This window comes from Bidens hawaiensis, unplaced genomic scaffold (genome assembly GCF_021521415.1).
Source record: "Bidens hawaiensis isolate Kalapana, Puna unplaced genomic scaffold, B.hawaiensis_p1.1 tig00020146_1, whole genome shotgun sequence".
NCBI lineage: Eukaryota > Viridiplantae > Streptophyta > Magnoliopsida > Asterales > Asteraceae > Bidens > Bidens hawaiensis.
In genome coordinates this window covers 5,334-20,212 of record NW_027493068.1, presented here as the reverse complement: position 1 = coordinate 20,212, position 14,879 = coordinate 5,334, and the positions used below count along the sequence as shown (strand labels likewise).

The 14,879-nt window shown below is 35.8% G+C and overlaps 1 protein-coding gene across 1 annotated transcript; it reads right to left on the bottom strand.

Annotated features, from left to right (window-relative positions):
• Positions 1–4,203: 4,203 nt before the first annotated feature.
• Positions 4,204–7,518, bottom strand: LOC143559961 (pentatricopeptide repeat-containing protein At4g02820, mitochondrial-like). Its single transcript, XM_077048378.1, has 2 exons — positions 7,246–7,518; positions 4,204–5,439 (listed from the first exon to the last, which is right to left on the bottom strand). The coding sequence occupies exons 1-2, from the start codon at positions 7,516–7,518 to the stop codon at positions 4,204–4,206; spliced, it is 1,509 nt and encodes a 502-aa protein (XP_076904493.1).
• Between the last annotated feature and the right edge of the window lie 7,361 nt (positions 7,519–14,879).

The window sequence follows — 14,879 nt, the reverse complement described above, 5'->3', positions numbered from 1 at the left end:
AAAGGTTTTTTTAAAATATGATTAGGTGATTATTAAAATATATATATTACTTATATATGTTTTTGAAAAAACTCTACTAATTGACTAAGTTTGAAAATACATAAATAAGTATACTCTTCAATATATCGTATATGGATTTATAATATATGTACATATATTCTTAGAAAAGTGTTTTCACTAATAAATTCAACTTTCATATTTTGTTATAAATATCCATCTTGGACATAATATTTTATTATAAAGATTACGTTTTTATAAACTAATCATCTTTACGATTCCTTTATTAATTTTTCATACATAGTTTTTATATTCGTAAAAAAAATATATGTTTTCAAGATAACAAATCATCTCTATCTTATTTTATAGTTCCAACTAACTAGTTAGTGTAAGTTCAACGAGAATGTAATTTTCTAACTTTTCTATAATTCTTGATTGGATGAACTAACATATAGCTTAAACTAGATTTTTAGTGTAAAGAGAGGGTTAGAATGGCATTCATACCACTAGACAAGCTAGGTGAAGATTTCTAGTGAGGAAACAAAGATGAGTTCGAACACTAGTACTTGACTCCAAGTCCTAAAACTTGAATCTCCCTCTTAAAACGTGCTTAACCCTTCCCGAAACTAGTGTGCGTGACGTTGACGGAATATTGTGAAAATAGCAGTGGGCTTCGGTGGTGGTTTATGGCGAAATTTACGATGGCGTATGGTGGTTTAGGGTTGGAACCGGGAATGATGAAGGTAGTGGTGGCTTAAGGATGGTGGTTAAGGGTGGTGGTGGCCATCGGTTAGGAACCAGTAGAGAGAATGGTGTGCATGCAAGAGTGTTTTGATTAATGTAAGAAGTTTCTTTTTGGTGGTGTAATCCAAAGTAATTAAGCCTCCTTATATAAGCCATAGATTAGTGTGTTTAGTGTGAGAGTGTGTGAACCGATCCCATGAAAGAAAGGAAGGAGATAAAAGTGAAGCATGTAGGGTTGTGTCTTGAGATTGCTTTATACCATTGACCTGTTATTTTACGTAATTGATATAACTTCCTAACGTGGAAAAATGCTTTATGTAGGGTTATATAGTGTTAAGCTCTTTTGGTGCTAAAACTCTTTCAATGTAGGTGCATTTTATTATATCAAAGTACATGCATATGCATGCATGTCATGTGTCTAACGTGGCTTGGAAGGATTAGGACAAAAGGTCACAGGTTGGGTTAAAACTAGTTTTCTTTTATGTTGACTCACTTTATTCATTATTTTGATGGAGATTTATTTAAAGCATCTTTCCATTCAAGAGCTAAAGTGGTGCAGATGCATGGAGGGAGTCCAGTTCAGTTTGATAGATTGTGGAGGATATACAAGTTTTGGGTTATCTCTTGATGAAGAGTAGAGCTAGGTTTTAATTTTTAATATGTACATGTTATACTGATTGTTTGTTTGACTGTTTGGTCTTGCCTGCACTTTTTGGTCTAGTCTCTTACTAGACTTTTAGCTTTATTATATTAATTATTTTGTTGGCCTTTAAGTCAATCAGGATTGTTAAGCAGATGTTGGCACCATTCCACTTTTTAAATTGTTGCTCATATTACATTCTTTTATGAAATTTTGGATACATGTGTTTTGTTTGTACCCACCCAGCACCCTTAACGTTTCTTTTGAGTTTGTTAGACGTGTTCTTAATTGAGTTAATATAAACTTTTGCTGGGTGTTATTTTTAATTATTAGCTTAAATTTACTCTTATATTTGGTCATGTCATGGACTTGTTGACATGAGTTCTTTTACCAAATTATAAGTACCCGTTACGTTTCGGACACGATTCGGAATCGTTAGTTAAATACATATAAAATATATAATAATATTTTAGTACCCAAAGTATAGTATCACCAACTTTCATGTGTGACCGATATTTGTACGTGCGATGCAGTAATTCCTATAATCACCTAATGTATGTGAACATACATACAAGGTGTTTATTTATCACTAAATGATGAATAATCATGTACACGTGTTAAAATTCCTACGATAAATAATAATGATTTTTTTATTATTAAGATGTACGGATATTGACCTGAAAATACCGGTTGTCACAACCGACAACGCTCGATTTTACCGACGCCCAGGTTCAACTGACCCGCCATCGCAACATTCGGTACCATCAACGCTCAGGTTTTAACAACGACAGGGTTTTACCGACCCTTATGTTTTAGTTTCGGTACCAACATAATGTAATTAAACCTCACCGAATTCACGTCTACGCAATGCTCCAACACCGGGGACCGACAACGCTCGAGTTTTGCAGCACCCATGTTTTACTGACCGAATAAACGCCGTTTAAATATTTTCTTTTTTTTTTTTGTTTTATTTGTTTTAGCTTCAGTACCGTCACAAACGTAACTATCGACCGAATTCGCTTTGTCTTAGTGCCCCAACTATGGGGACCGACGACGCTCGGTTTTATTGACGCCCAGGTTTTACTGACCCACTATCGCAACGTTCGGGACCATCAACGCTCGGGTTTTACCAACGACCGAGTTTTACAGACCCTTTTGTTTTAGTTTTGGTACCATGAAAACGTAATTGAACCTGATCGAATTCACGTCTATACAGTGCTCCAACACCTTACATCGGGGACCGACAACGCTGCCAACACCCATTTTTTGCTGGCCGAATAAACGCCGTTTAAATATTTTCTTTTTTATATCTTAATTTGACGATTATTTTGTTTTAACACTTTGCTTTACCACGGTATCGTAACGAACTGACGGAAACCGAAAGAATCTGCGTAAACTCACTACGTTTTGTTTTAGTTCTAGTACCATAACAAACGTAAAGAAAACCGACCGGATATTGATTTTTTTAGTTTCGGTATCGTAAAGAACACGGTAGGAGCCACCAACCGCCTCTATGTCAGGGATCGAAAACGGTCGGGTTTTACCAACGCTCGAGTCTTATCGACCAACGTCGCCCTATTGGTCTATCCCAATTTTTATAATTTTTTTTTTGTTTTATTTTTGGTTTTAGTTTCAGTACAGTAACGCATGTAACCGAAACCGACCGAATTGGCATTGACTTACCGCCTCAACATCGGGACTGACAATGCTTAGGTTTTACCAATCTGCCCCGACGCAACTCGCCTGATAGAACACTAATTATATATATAGGAACAAACCAAAACTAAGTATATATTGTTAACTACGCTAGCACATATAATAAGTCAACAATTAATCTTACTAAATCGATAAATCAAAAACCAACAAATTTCAATTCATTTAGAAAAAACCCACATATATAAAACTAATCCAAACACTAAACCAACACTTAAGGTAAATAACCAATTGGAATTTAAATAAACCAAGACAACATTATAGGAAATGAAAGTGAACCCAATTAACCAACACAACACTATTTACACAAAAATTTCGAATGGGGAAAATGCAAAGGATAAATGGCTATCAAATCCTTGTGTGTTTGTCTATCTGTTTGATGTTTTCAAAATCATTAACATGTCGTTTGTTGTTTTCTGAACATGTGTTTGCAGTGTATAAAAGAAATCAAGAAAAAGATAAACATGCAAAAAGATAAATGACACTAGGGAAACCACATAAGCTGCTGATGAAAGTTAAAACCCTAAAGATTAATCGAACACGCAAATAGATCAACATCAGTTGTTTAATCGACAAATACTAATACAAAACTACCGAGTATAATCTGCTCGTGCATCGCAAGAATCAAAATGTTTGAAGATCGATCGATGATGAACTATGGCAGGTATTAACCTACGAATGAATGAAGAAGGGATTCATATTGCCTCTGTAACTGATCGTATAAACATTACATGAACTTAGGAGTTTCCAAACAATCGATTTTATCAAAGTACCACATTATCCTTTTTTATTTATTTATTAATTTCCATGTGTCATTACCTAATTATTTCCTACCATTCTTATAAAAGAACACTTTTTTATTTGATCCTACTCCTGATTTATATCATTATGCATTTTTTAAGTTCATATATACTTTTTAAAAAAGTCAAAATTCCTATTTATGTTTCTCAAGTTTCATTAGTATATTTACCAAACGTATCATGGTATATACTACCTATGCATACAAATACAACAATTCTAAAGACAAATCAAGGCATATTCTTGTTTGCGAGTCATCCCACATTCTAAAACAAAACAATCTTATTTCCTGCTAAAGATACGATGAAACTTCAGACACACATATTACTTGTAACCTTAATAAGCTGCCATGTCTCATCATTCATCAACACTCCATCCTTCTTCATCCTCTCACCAACAATTAACGGCATCTTACCAGCCTTAACATAAACTTTAAGAACCAAATTATATAATTCCGTACTCACAAAACCCGCGTCACGAATCGTCGCTAAAACTTCCTCCGCCCCCTCGACATTACCATACTCTTCAAGCAATTTATACACTTCTCGAACGATTTTCAAATTCGGCTCCCACTTCTTAACCAACCCGATAGCTTTCTTAAAACACTCCAAAACTTTATCCATTCGTTTTTCATACAAATAACCGTATGTAAATAGCTCCCATGAAGTGTAACTCGGAACGATTCCTTTCCCAAGAACCCGTTTTTCAAAAAACATTTCCGCCATTTTGATATTGTTTTTGTTAATGTACGCCGCGAGTATCAAATTCGGGACCCGCACATCGCCTGTTACAGAAACGGATTCCCACTCGGTGTATATAAGTTCAGCTTCTTTAACCTCGTTAAGTTTAACTAACGAAGAAATCATACAATTATATTCTAAATCATTTAGCTTCCGAAAGCTTGATTTCATTTTCTTCCAAACGCGTTTAACATCTTCCTTTAACCCGAGACTAGTGTAAAGACTAATAATCGAAGAATAAGCAGCACGGTTTTTTTTAAAAACCCGTTTCTCCATTTCCTTAACGCTCAATAACGCGTCTTCAAATCGTGAATTCTTAATATAAACGCTTGTTAAAAGACTAAACGTTACCCAATCGGGACTCAACCTTTTGTTTTTAAGCTCGATAAAGACCTTCTCAGCGTTGATGATGTCGCCTTGTGAGTTACATGCGGTTAACCATAAATTGTAAGTCACAATATCAGGTGAAGTGTGTTTCTTTAACTCGTGTAGGGTTTCCAGAACCTTCTTGACTTGCCCGTTTGAGATATGTAGTGACATCATGTGGTTGAATGGAAGAGGGCATTTTAGGAAACCGCATTCAGACATTTTTTGCATTAATGATTCGGCTTTTGAAGAGAGTTTATGCTGGACATAAATGTGTAAAAGTGATGTGCATGTTGGTTGGCCTTTCAACTTCTTTGGTAGATCTTCAAAAAATTTTTCTGCACTGTTTATACCGCGTATTTTAGCAATTAGGTCTAAGTGGACCGCGTAATCTCCTTCTTGAAGTTTAATATCTTGTTGTAATGTCATCCATTCGCAAACCTTCAGAATTATAAATTATTGTTAGCCTGTGTTTATTATTTGAGCTCACAATACAAAATAGTTATTAGATAAGAAATGCAAAATTAACAGAGTCCAGAGGTCAACCAGAACAATTTCAAGTTTTAACCCACTGAGAAACCTAATACTGTTACGTGCTTTGACCCGTTACCAAACCACCCATTTTGCCACATGTACATGCTAAAAAGCATAATTACATATTTGCTCAAAACACAAGTTTTCAAGCACAATTTGGGATATATTTTATTTTGAAAGTTTAGATGGTTATAGATGAAATCATGAAATTGCCCTTAGAATTATCGTTAGAGGTGTTTAAGTATATGAGCTTAGAATACCCGATAATTAAGAAATGTCAAAAGTAGAGGTTAGCAATAAACAGATTAACCAAACCAAAACCTAATAACTGACAAAACCAAACCAAAATAACTGACCCAAGCTAAGAACCAACAGTTTATTTTACAGTTTGGTTTGGTTATACCTCGTTCCAAAACCAAGTGAACCGAACTGAATCAAACTTTTTTAAACGTTTGTCATTGAACTTATGCCTCAAATTCAGTATTTTGGACCAAAGTTTCAAACCCAAGTTGGTTAACAAAAATTTTAGACTCAAATTCATTATTCTAAGCCAAATTTATTGCAGGCCCAAACATTTCAAGGCAAAATGTAAAACCGAAAACCTAACCATAACCGAACCGAACCAAACCCATGCATAAAACCAAAAGCTAAATTCCAGTTTAAAGCCAATACTGACCCATGCACAACTCTAGTCGAGCCTCAACCCAACCTACATCCTATAGGGGCACACTACCTTTGCCGAACTTGTTCATTTTGGCACAACTTTTTTATATGCCTGTGTTAATAGAACCCTATAAGCCATTTCAGTTCACTATGTTTATGTGCGTGTGTTATGAGAACTCTATCATCAAACAGTCTTCATAACTCACAATAATATTTCTTAGCAACTAACTACAGATTTTAAAAGTCAGGACTAATGTCTAGTTGTATAAATAATGCTCAGAATCATGGTTGTAAAAATGGTCCCTAGGCGCCGATTAATTAGACAGTCTAATCGCTAGTCGGTACCCCAACCAACTAGTAGCCGATAATCACGATTTGGTCAAAACCGGTCAACATTGAAAACTTTATATATAAAATTTGGTATATATATGTATTATTTGAAAAAATAAATAAAAATCCAATTCAATTAATTGCTAGTCCCTACCCCACCACCGACTAGTGCCAGGGATGCTCTTCGGGTTAAAGTTTTGGGTTTCTGGTTTTTCAGGACGGGCTGTTCAGTTTTTTTGCAAGGAAAAAATGACCCGATAACCAACCCATATAAATTCGGGTTGGCCGGGAGGGTTCGGGTTAATTTGGGTCAGGTTGTTCAGTTTTCGGGTTTAATAATAAAATTAAAAAAATAATAATAATTTTATTCACAAAATATCATCATGCTACTAAATAGATATCCTAAAAATTCAAACATCATATGATAACATAATATGATATAATAATGTTTAAAAGTAACAAAACTAACTCTAAAACATAATATTTCAAACACCAAAGACTCCAAACCAAAATATATCCATAAATGTTCGGGTTTCGGGTTGTTGAGGTTTTTTGTTGAGAAAAAATGACCCATTTACGGTTCAGGTTGATCAGGTTCGGGTTATTTGAGTTTCGGTTTTTTGGCATTCTCTAATTATTCGGGTCGGGTTCGACATTCAGGTAGGGCTAAAAACTAGAGTTCTACAGCATTGCTGACAATTGAAGTGAAAAAACGAGTACCTCGAGTGCATGCTTGTAACGTTTAAGCCTTCGAAGCTCTCGAACGATGCGATTAAGCTCATACTTACGAACCACATGTCCTTCTTCCTTCCATTTCCTTATGGCGATAACGGCGCTGCGTTTTGTGTAGACCAGGCTTAGCAGTCGTCGACCTAAGGTGTCTCGTCCGACACCGCCACCTGGATGTCGTGGTGGATGTTTCCAAGCCTCGGCGACAGCAGCCGCCGAGAAATAACGGACGGCGGAGAGTGATCGTCGAGCAAGGCGGAGCATAGATAGATTCCACTTTTACTCCATTTGGGTTTGGGCTTTTCCAACTCTTTAAATACTGGGGCAGGCAAAAGAAAACAACGGGTTTTCGAACCGGAACCGGTTAATAGTTATTAACCGATACAAGGAAAACCGATTCAATCCACCAGTTCAGATATTGGATGCTCAACCGGTTGACAAAAACCGGTTTTTGAGAATGGTTAACCGGTTTTTAACGTTGAAAATTAAAAAAAAAAAATCAACGTTAGGTATTAATAACCACACTCATATATATATTAGGGGGTGTGCATTTTACTCCTTTCAAAATAGGTATTAGGTATATTGGGTTAATTAAACCACTTTCCGAACTCTTAAAGACACAATAATAATAATAATAATAATAAATAAATAAAATAAAAGTAAGAAATGCAAAAACCGCTCAAAAGTTTTCCTATCTTAAAATATTCTAATGATGGTTATAAAAGATCATAAAAACACTAGTATATTTAGTTATTCTTATTTGTTTGGTATATGTTTAAATTTTAATAAAAGTTTAGTTTTTTACTCAAGCCGATTAACCATGCCACGTAGTAACCTAACCAGTTTTATAGGTTACAATTTTCCATACTTAGAAACTGGTCTGAATTTTGGAGTTTGGAGATGAAAGGAGCCAGTCATTTGGGCTACACCAATCGGTTTAATGAACTAAGTGAATTAGTGCCTCACTTTTTTACACCCGAGGAGAAAAGGATTAGCAGATACATATGGGGAGTATCATCACTAGTTAGAGGATCAGTCAAATCCACAAAGCCAAAGACCTTCCGTGAAGCGACGAAATTGGCTGGTGTTATGACTGATGAAGCTGTAAGATGTGGAGATTTTAAGGTAGTGGGTGTTGGTGAAAAGAGATAAGGGAATAACCCTAAGTTTAATAAGAATGTTTCATTCACTCCCAACAAAAAGCTAGATCAAGGTATTGTCAAGAACTATGGAACTGAAGTCAAGGAAAGAAGATAGTATGAGGGTTCAAACCCTTACTGTAGCAAGTGCAAGCTTCATCATATTCATACGTGTGCATGCAGGCCATTTTATTGTTCAAATTGTAACAAGGACGGGAAGAGTCGTAGGGAAAATCGTGAGAGGCAAAACAAGTGTTATGAATGTGGAAGTCCAAACCACATGAGATATGATTGCCCAAGGATCAAAGGCAATGCAAAGAATGCACCAAGGCAAGAAAGGGCTAGAGCTTTTGTGATGACCAAAGAGGAAGCTTGCAAGGAACAAGATGTTGTCATGGGTACATTCCTTTTAAATAACTGTTACACTTATGTATTATTTGATACTAGTGCTAGCAAAAGTTTTATTTCAAGTACCTTTAGACAACGTATTGATGTGGATTCTAGAAAATTAAATGAAGCATATTCTATTCAGGGGCGGACCCATGGCTTAGCCAAAGAGGTCGACCGACCCATGTGAAAAATACGTAGATAGTGTTATATATACGATAAAATCAGGACCCGACCCCTGTAAAATTTCAGCTCGACCCCTGTGAAACACTGACGAAAAAAGAAGAAGCAAAAAATATTAATAAATAAATAGTGAAACTGGATAATCGGGAGCTTTTTGTTCATTGGAGGCGGCTGTAAACATTAAGAATTAATTAAACATGAAGAAGAAGATGACTTTCATGTTTATTGGGCCTTTATTTTGAAATGTGTACAGCCTAGTGGCCCACATACCCATATTTATTTTTTATTGGTTAAACTCTATCCAAATACCTTTTGTTTTAACTTATTAAAATAGGATTATAACTTTCCATTCATTTGATTTTTTATAATTTATTTGTTTATCATTTTTTTAGTTTAGGTTATTAATAAGGTTTTCGTTTTTTTAATATACGAATAACGTTTTCTATAGTATAATTATAGCTTTTTATAAAAATATTACGAATAAAGATATTCGTATTAGCTATCTAATCCTTTACGAAAAAACTTAAAAGTAGTTTCTTCTCGTGTTTTTGGTGTAGTGATTATTAAAAAAATTAACAAACATTAAGTTTGAGTGTTGCGAATTTAAAAATAAAATTCAATACAGACCATTTACATAAAAAGTTTTGGTTTCATCACTACTGATGGCTTGTGGTTGTAGTTGCTTCTAGTTCGTGGTTGATGCAATGAGAGCAAACAAAGAAGAAACAAGTGACATGCATAAAGGGATGATGACATTAGTTTGAGAACAATTAAAGTTTTGTAAATTAAAGCATAAAGGGATGATAACATTAGTTTGAGAACAATTAAAGTTTTGTAAATTAAAGCATAGGGTAAATATAAAAAAAAACTAACATGATATAAAGTCTCTAGAGCTACAGTAAAAATAGTTTATTAAATCATATAGGTTATTTATGAGAATAGTTTTTTTTATACATACATGTTATTTTTATGTATTATCATATATGAAGCTTATTTATATCTTAACGCATATGCAATGGGTGCACTTTTACGCCTTGGATTGTTTTTGGTGTGTCTCGCATTGACGTAATATTGTTATGTATGTATAATTTAAGTTTGATTTTTTATTATGTGACCTGATCCGAACACATGAATCGAAAAAAGTTAATATATAATCATAGACAACCACCCTTCAAAAACTCCTGACCTATGTGAAAAAAATTCCTGTGTCCGCCACGGATTCTATTGAGTTAGCAAATGGGAAGTTAGTTAAGGCTAGTGAAGAAATTCCTGGGTGTATCTTAAATTTGAAAGGTTATGAGATTTCTATAAACTTATTACCCGTGGAATTAGGAAATTTTGATGTAGTGATTGGAATGGATTGGTTAGGAAAGAACAAGGCGGAAATGGTTTGTGGCCAAAGATATTCAAAGTACCCCTCCACTTGTAATCCATGGTGAAAGGGACAAAAAGACATCTAAGTTTATTTGTTGCATTAAAGCTAGCAAATATTTAAGGAATGGGTGTGTAGCATATTTGGCACATGTAGTTAAGAAAGATTTTAAGGTGAAACGCTTAGAAAGCGTGCCGATCGTGTGCGACTATCCAAAAGTGTTTCCTGACGAATTACCTGGCTTACCCCCCGATAAGACAGGTTGAGTTTAGACTCGATCTAGTCTCAGGAGTCGCATCAGTAACGAAAGCACCATACCGATTAGCTCTCCTGAAATGAAAGAATTAATGTCACAACTACAAAAACTGTTAAAGGTTTCATTGACCAAGTTTCTCGTCATGGGGCGCACCGGTGCTATTTGTGAAAAAGACAGATGGGACCCTTAGAAAGTGCATTGATTATAAAGAGCTTAATAAGGTGACTATTAAGAACCATTACCTACTTCCAAGGATCGATGGCATATTATCATATTGATCACCTACAAGGTTCTAATTACTTCTCAAAAATTTATTTAAGGTCTACATATCATCAACTAAGAGTGCAAGAAAATAATGTGCCAAAAATTGCAGGGCATTATGAATTCCTCGTAATGACATTCGGCTTAATTAGCACCCGCTGTCTTCATGGATTTGATGAACCGAGTACGCAAGCCACACCTCGATACGTTTGTAATAGTCTTCCTCGATGATATTTTGATAAATTCCTGAAATAAGGAGGACCATGAGAAGCATATGAGATTGATACTCGAATTTCTAAAGAATGAGAAATTATATGAAAGTTCATGAAGTGTGAATTTTGACTTAGAGAAGTGCATTAGGAGTAGCTTAATTTTTGTTTATTTATTTTGTTAGTTTTTTCTTTCTCGCCTCAAGGAATATATCTTATGGGAAAGATGACATGGATGTCGTTGACATGTGTTGAGGACAACACCGGTTTCGTTGGGGGGGGGGGGGGGTGGGGGTGGGGGTAAGGTTTTAATTTTTCATTTTTTAAACATCTTGTTAAATTAAAAAAAAATTGTTTTCACCATCAGGTTCCACCGTAGCCTACGGTATCCACCGTAGTCTACGGTAGACTTGAAAACCCTATGCTAGCAACCCTCTGTTTACGGCAGGAATATTACGGTAGACAAGCCTACCGTAAGTTACGGTAGCCACCATAGCTTTCGGTGGCCTCTGATGGTCTGGACGAACAGCACAGCTGTGTGTATATAAAAAAATTAATAAAATCCAAAAGTTAAAAAAAAATCATAACCACATAGTCCCTTCTCTCTTCTTCTTTATACCAAATTCTATCACCATCCTTATCTTCTAACCTCTACCAAACTCTAGCCCCCATCATCCCAAGTTCTTCAATTCTTAACCAAAATCCACGTTTTTTTGGTCTAACTTGTGTAGTTTTTCACAAAGAATCATAATTTTTGCTCGGTTTTCATTGATTCTAACAATTTGGGTTTCGATTTTGGATATCTTTGGTCTGAAATTTTGAGCAAGAAGTGGGTTTTGCAAGTTGATTAGGAATTAGTGTATTATAAAGCTTAAAACGAATTACAGGTATGTTTTTCTTTAATCATTTGCTACAAACTTCATAGGTTGAGATTTCATTGTTAAACATTGCTATTACTTGCTTGTTGAATATGAAAAAGTTTGATGTTAGTTTAAAATTGTATGTATGGTTGTGGATATTATATGGATAACTAAGTTTGATAAAATTTCGAAAATGGAATATGTCATAATTTTAAACGAAATTCTGTAAAAATTTGGTGAAAAATTAATTGTTATGATATTCCATATGTTCACAACAATAGAAACAAGCAAGTGTGGGAATGTATAAAGAGATGAATGCTAATTTGGTTAATATTTGTCATTGTATTAGATGGGACGTTCAGGCAAGGAAAAAGGAAAGGGGATCGCCGGGTCTTCTAGCAACACCGCCACCGAACAAGTGAAACGGCAGAGGTTAGAGGAACAAGAAGAGGAAGTTCACTATGTCAAGCCGGATTGGACCTATAGACCGTTGGTAGATCATGAAATGAGGTGGAAACCGAAGTTATTCCATGATAAGATGAATAAGTTGTCAAGGAAATATGAAGGTTTTGTTTGTGAGAAGGTGGTCCCGGAGCGGGAATTTGGCCCGCTTGATGTGTTTGAGGTTTAAAGAATTGGGTTGGGAGGCGGCCCTTAAGTGTTATGATCACAATGAGAAGTATAAATTCATGGATGAGATTGAAGAATGGGTAGCGACCTTAAGGTGTCCTTCGTACATTACACCCTCAACAATGAAACTAATCAGAACGGTAAAAAATATTGATGTAACCATGTCATTCAAGACGTTGAGGCAAATAGCAAGATTCGATAGTAAACCTCAACACAATTATATGTTCCCAAGTTTGGATGACTTGTATTATCAATCGGATAAGCATCCAACTTGGAACACCATGCTGGAACTGTTTTTGCCAGGAAGATGTGGTGGAAAGTTATATAGGAAGAACTTGAAGATTGAGGCAAAGATTTTACTCATTATTTGTTTACACAACGTTTTTCCGAGAAGAGGGGACATGCAAGAAGTCCGGTATCCCGAGGTACCAATTTTATATGCTTTAATGCATGGAGGGCCTCTTATTTCATTCCGATATTTAGTTCTTAATAATATTTGGATGTGTCGGAATAGTGTGAGTCGGAAAATTATCCCACATTGTCGTTTAATTACCGCATTGTTGATGCGTTTTGGTGTGATTGGGGATAACGATGTTGGGTTTTCAAAAAAGCACAAACCATTCGAAGTGAAGAAGTTAGGGGTGAGACTGAAAGGTACCACTTGTTGAATAGTGAGGGTCAAAGATGGAGAGCCAAAAAAGCCGATGCAAGACCATTGGGCTTGGGTGAAGAAGACGAAGTGGAGAGTGATGACGAAGGTAATGAGAGTGGGGAAGAAGAGTATGAGGATGAACTAGGTGAACGAGTTGCAATGGAGACTGAAGAGGAGGGTACTAGTTATGGTGTTCATGGACGGGGACCCTCCCCCCCCCCCCCACCCCGGTTCTCATTTTATGGGTCCAGGATCATTTGATTATGCAAATCAAACATTCGATGTGAATTGGGCCCATCAAGGGAGTATGCATGAAAGTCAACACAAAGCCATCACAGTTTTATTAGTGGCTCGAGTCAGCTTAAGCAACATTTGATCATCAAACTTTTATGGATGCAAGTATGGAGCGGGCTCAAAAACAAGCTTATGATCGACAAGAAGTGTGGAACCAAACTCATGCATATGCTGAACAACAAGAGATAAACCACCGGTACGAAGATGATTATCAGAGGCGTATGCATGAGGCATGGAATTCAGGGCAACCTGTGGTGGCGGACCCTCCAATCATCGATTACACCACTTTGCCCTCGTATGAGGGAAGTGTGACGTATCCCATGCCACCACTGCATCATTCGGCATGGTTGGATCATCGGCAGACTAACCAGGTCAAGGAAGTGGAGAAGGTCAAGGTAGCAGAGGTGATCAAGGAGCGTTTGGATTTGGGGAGTTCACAGACGTGATGACGTCCATCTTTGGACCGCCCAGCCTCATTATTATTGAGCTGCATCGGCAACGAGTCAGGTGTTTTCTTGTACATTTTTGTTGTTTTTATTTCATGTTAATATTTGGGTTTGGACGGTTGGGTGGTGTTATGACAAGTTGTGATTTAAGGGTTATGCTTGTTGGTGATGTTTAAAATAATAAAGTATATAAAAAAATAAATATAAAAATAAATTATAAAAAAATAAAAATAAAAATTTAAGAAATTTGTGGAAAATTGATATCCCAAAAAACCCTACATTGAGGACAATGTATCTCAAGTGTGGGAATGAAGGATAAAATTTTGAAAAAAAAATTGTTTATTGTGCTTGAGTTAAGGTTGAGATCCTTTATCATGGTCATATTCTGTGTATGAGTATAGCTTAGCTGATGGGTAAGGGTTATTAAAAATTTCTAGCCAAAGGTGACATGTTTTTAGTCGGTTATCTCATGTAATTTGCCTAGTTTGAGACATGGGATGCAAATATTAGTTGAGATGGACAATGTAGCTTTTCTTGTTAGAACTCGTACAAGAATGCTTTCCAAGACCTTAGTTTTATATGCGTGCAAAGAGGATAGAGGCAATTAGTATAACCTCATTTGGAATGAGTGAGAGTGTGGGTCTTGGGGGTTGGGACCCATACATTATATATATGAGTGTGGTTAATGAGAGGGGCGGGGGTTTGGTTTTTAGATACCCATTTTGAACTTAGTGCTTATAATTGCTTATTGATTACCCATGAATTATTTATTCGCGAGAAGATCTGACCTAGTTAGTTAGTTATGTTATGCATTTGATGTATTGTTGAAGAATCGTGAAGAAATAGTTATGTTGCTAGTTTGTTAGTTTATCCAAGTATGTCGAAAAAAAAAGCATGAAATCAGCTTTGAAAAAAAATAATAAAAAATATCATTAT

Coding starts and splice junctions, on each gene's coding strand:
- LOC143559961 (XM_077048378.1), bottom strand. CDS start 7,518: ATGCTCCGCCTTGCTCGACGATCACTCTCCGCCGTCCGTTATTTCTCG. Junction 5,440..7,245: donor GTTACAAGCATGCACTCGAG/GTACTCGTTTTT, acceptor ATAATTCTGAAG/GTTTGCGAATGGATGACATT.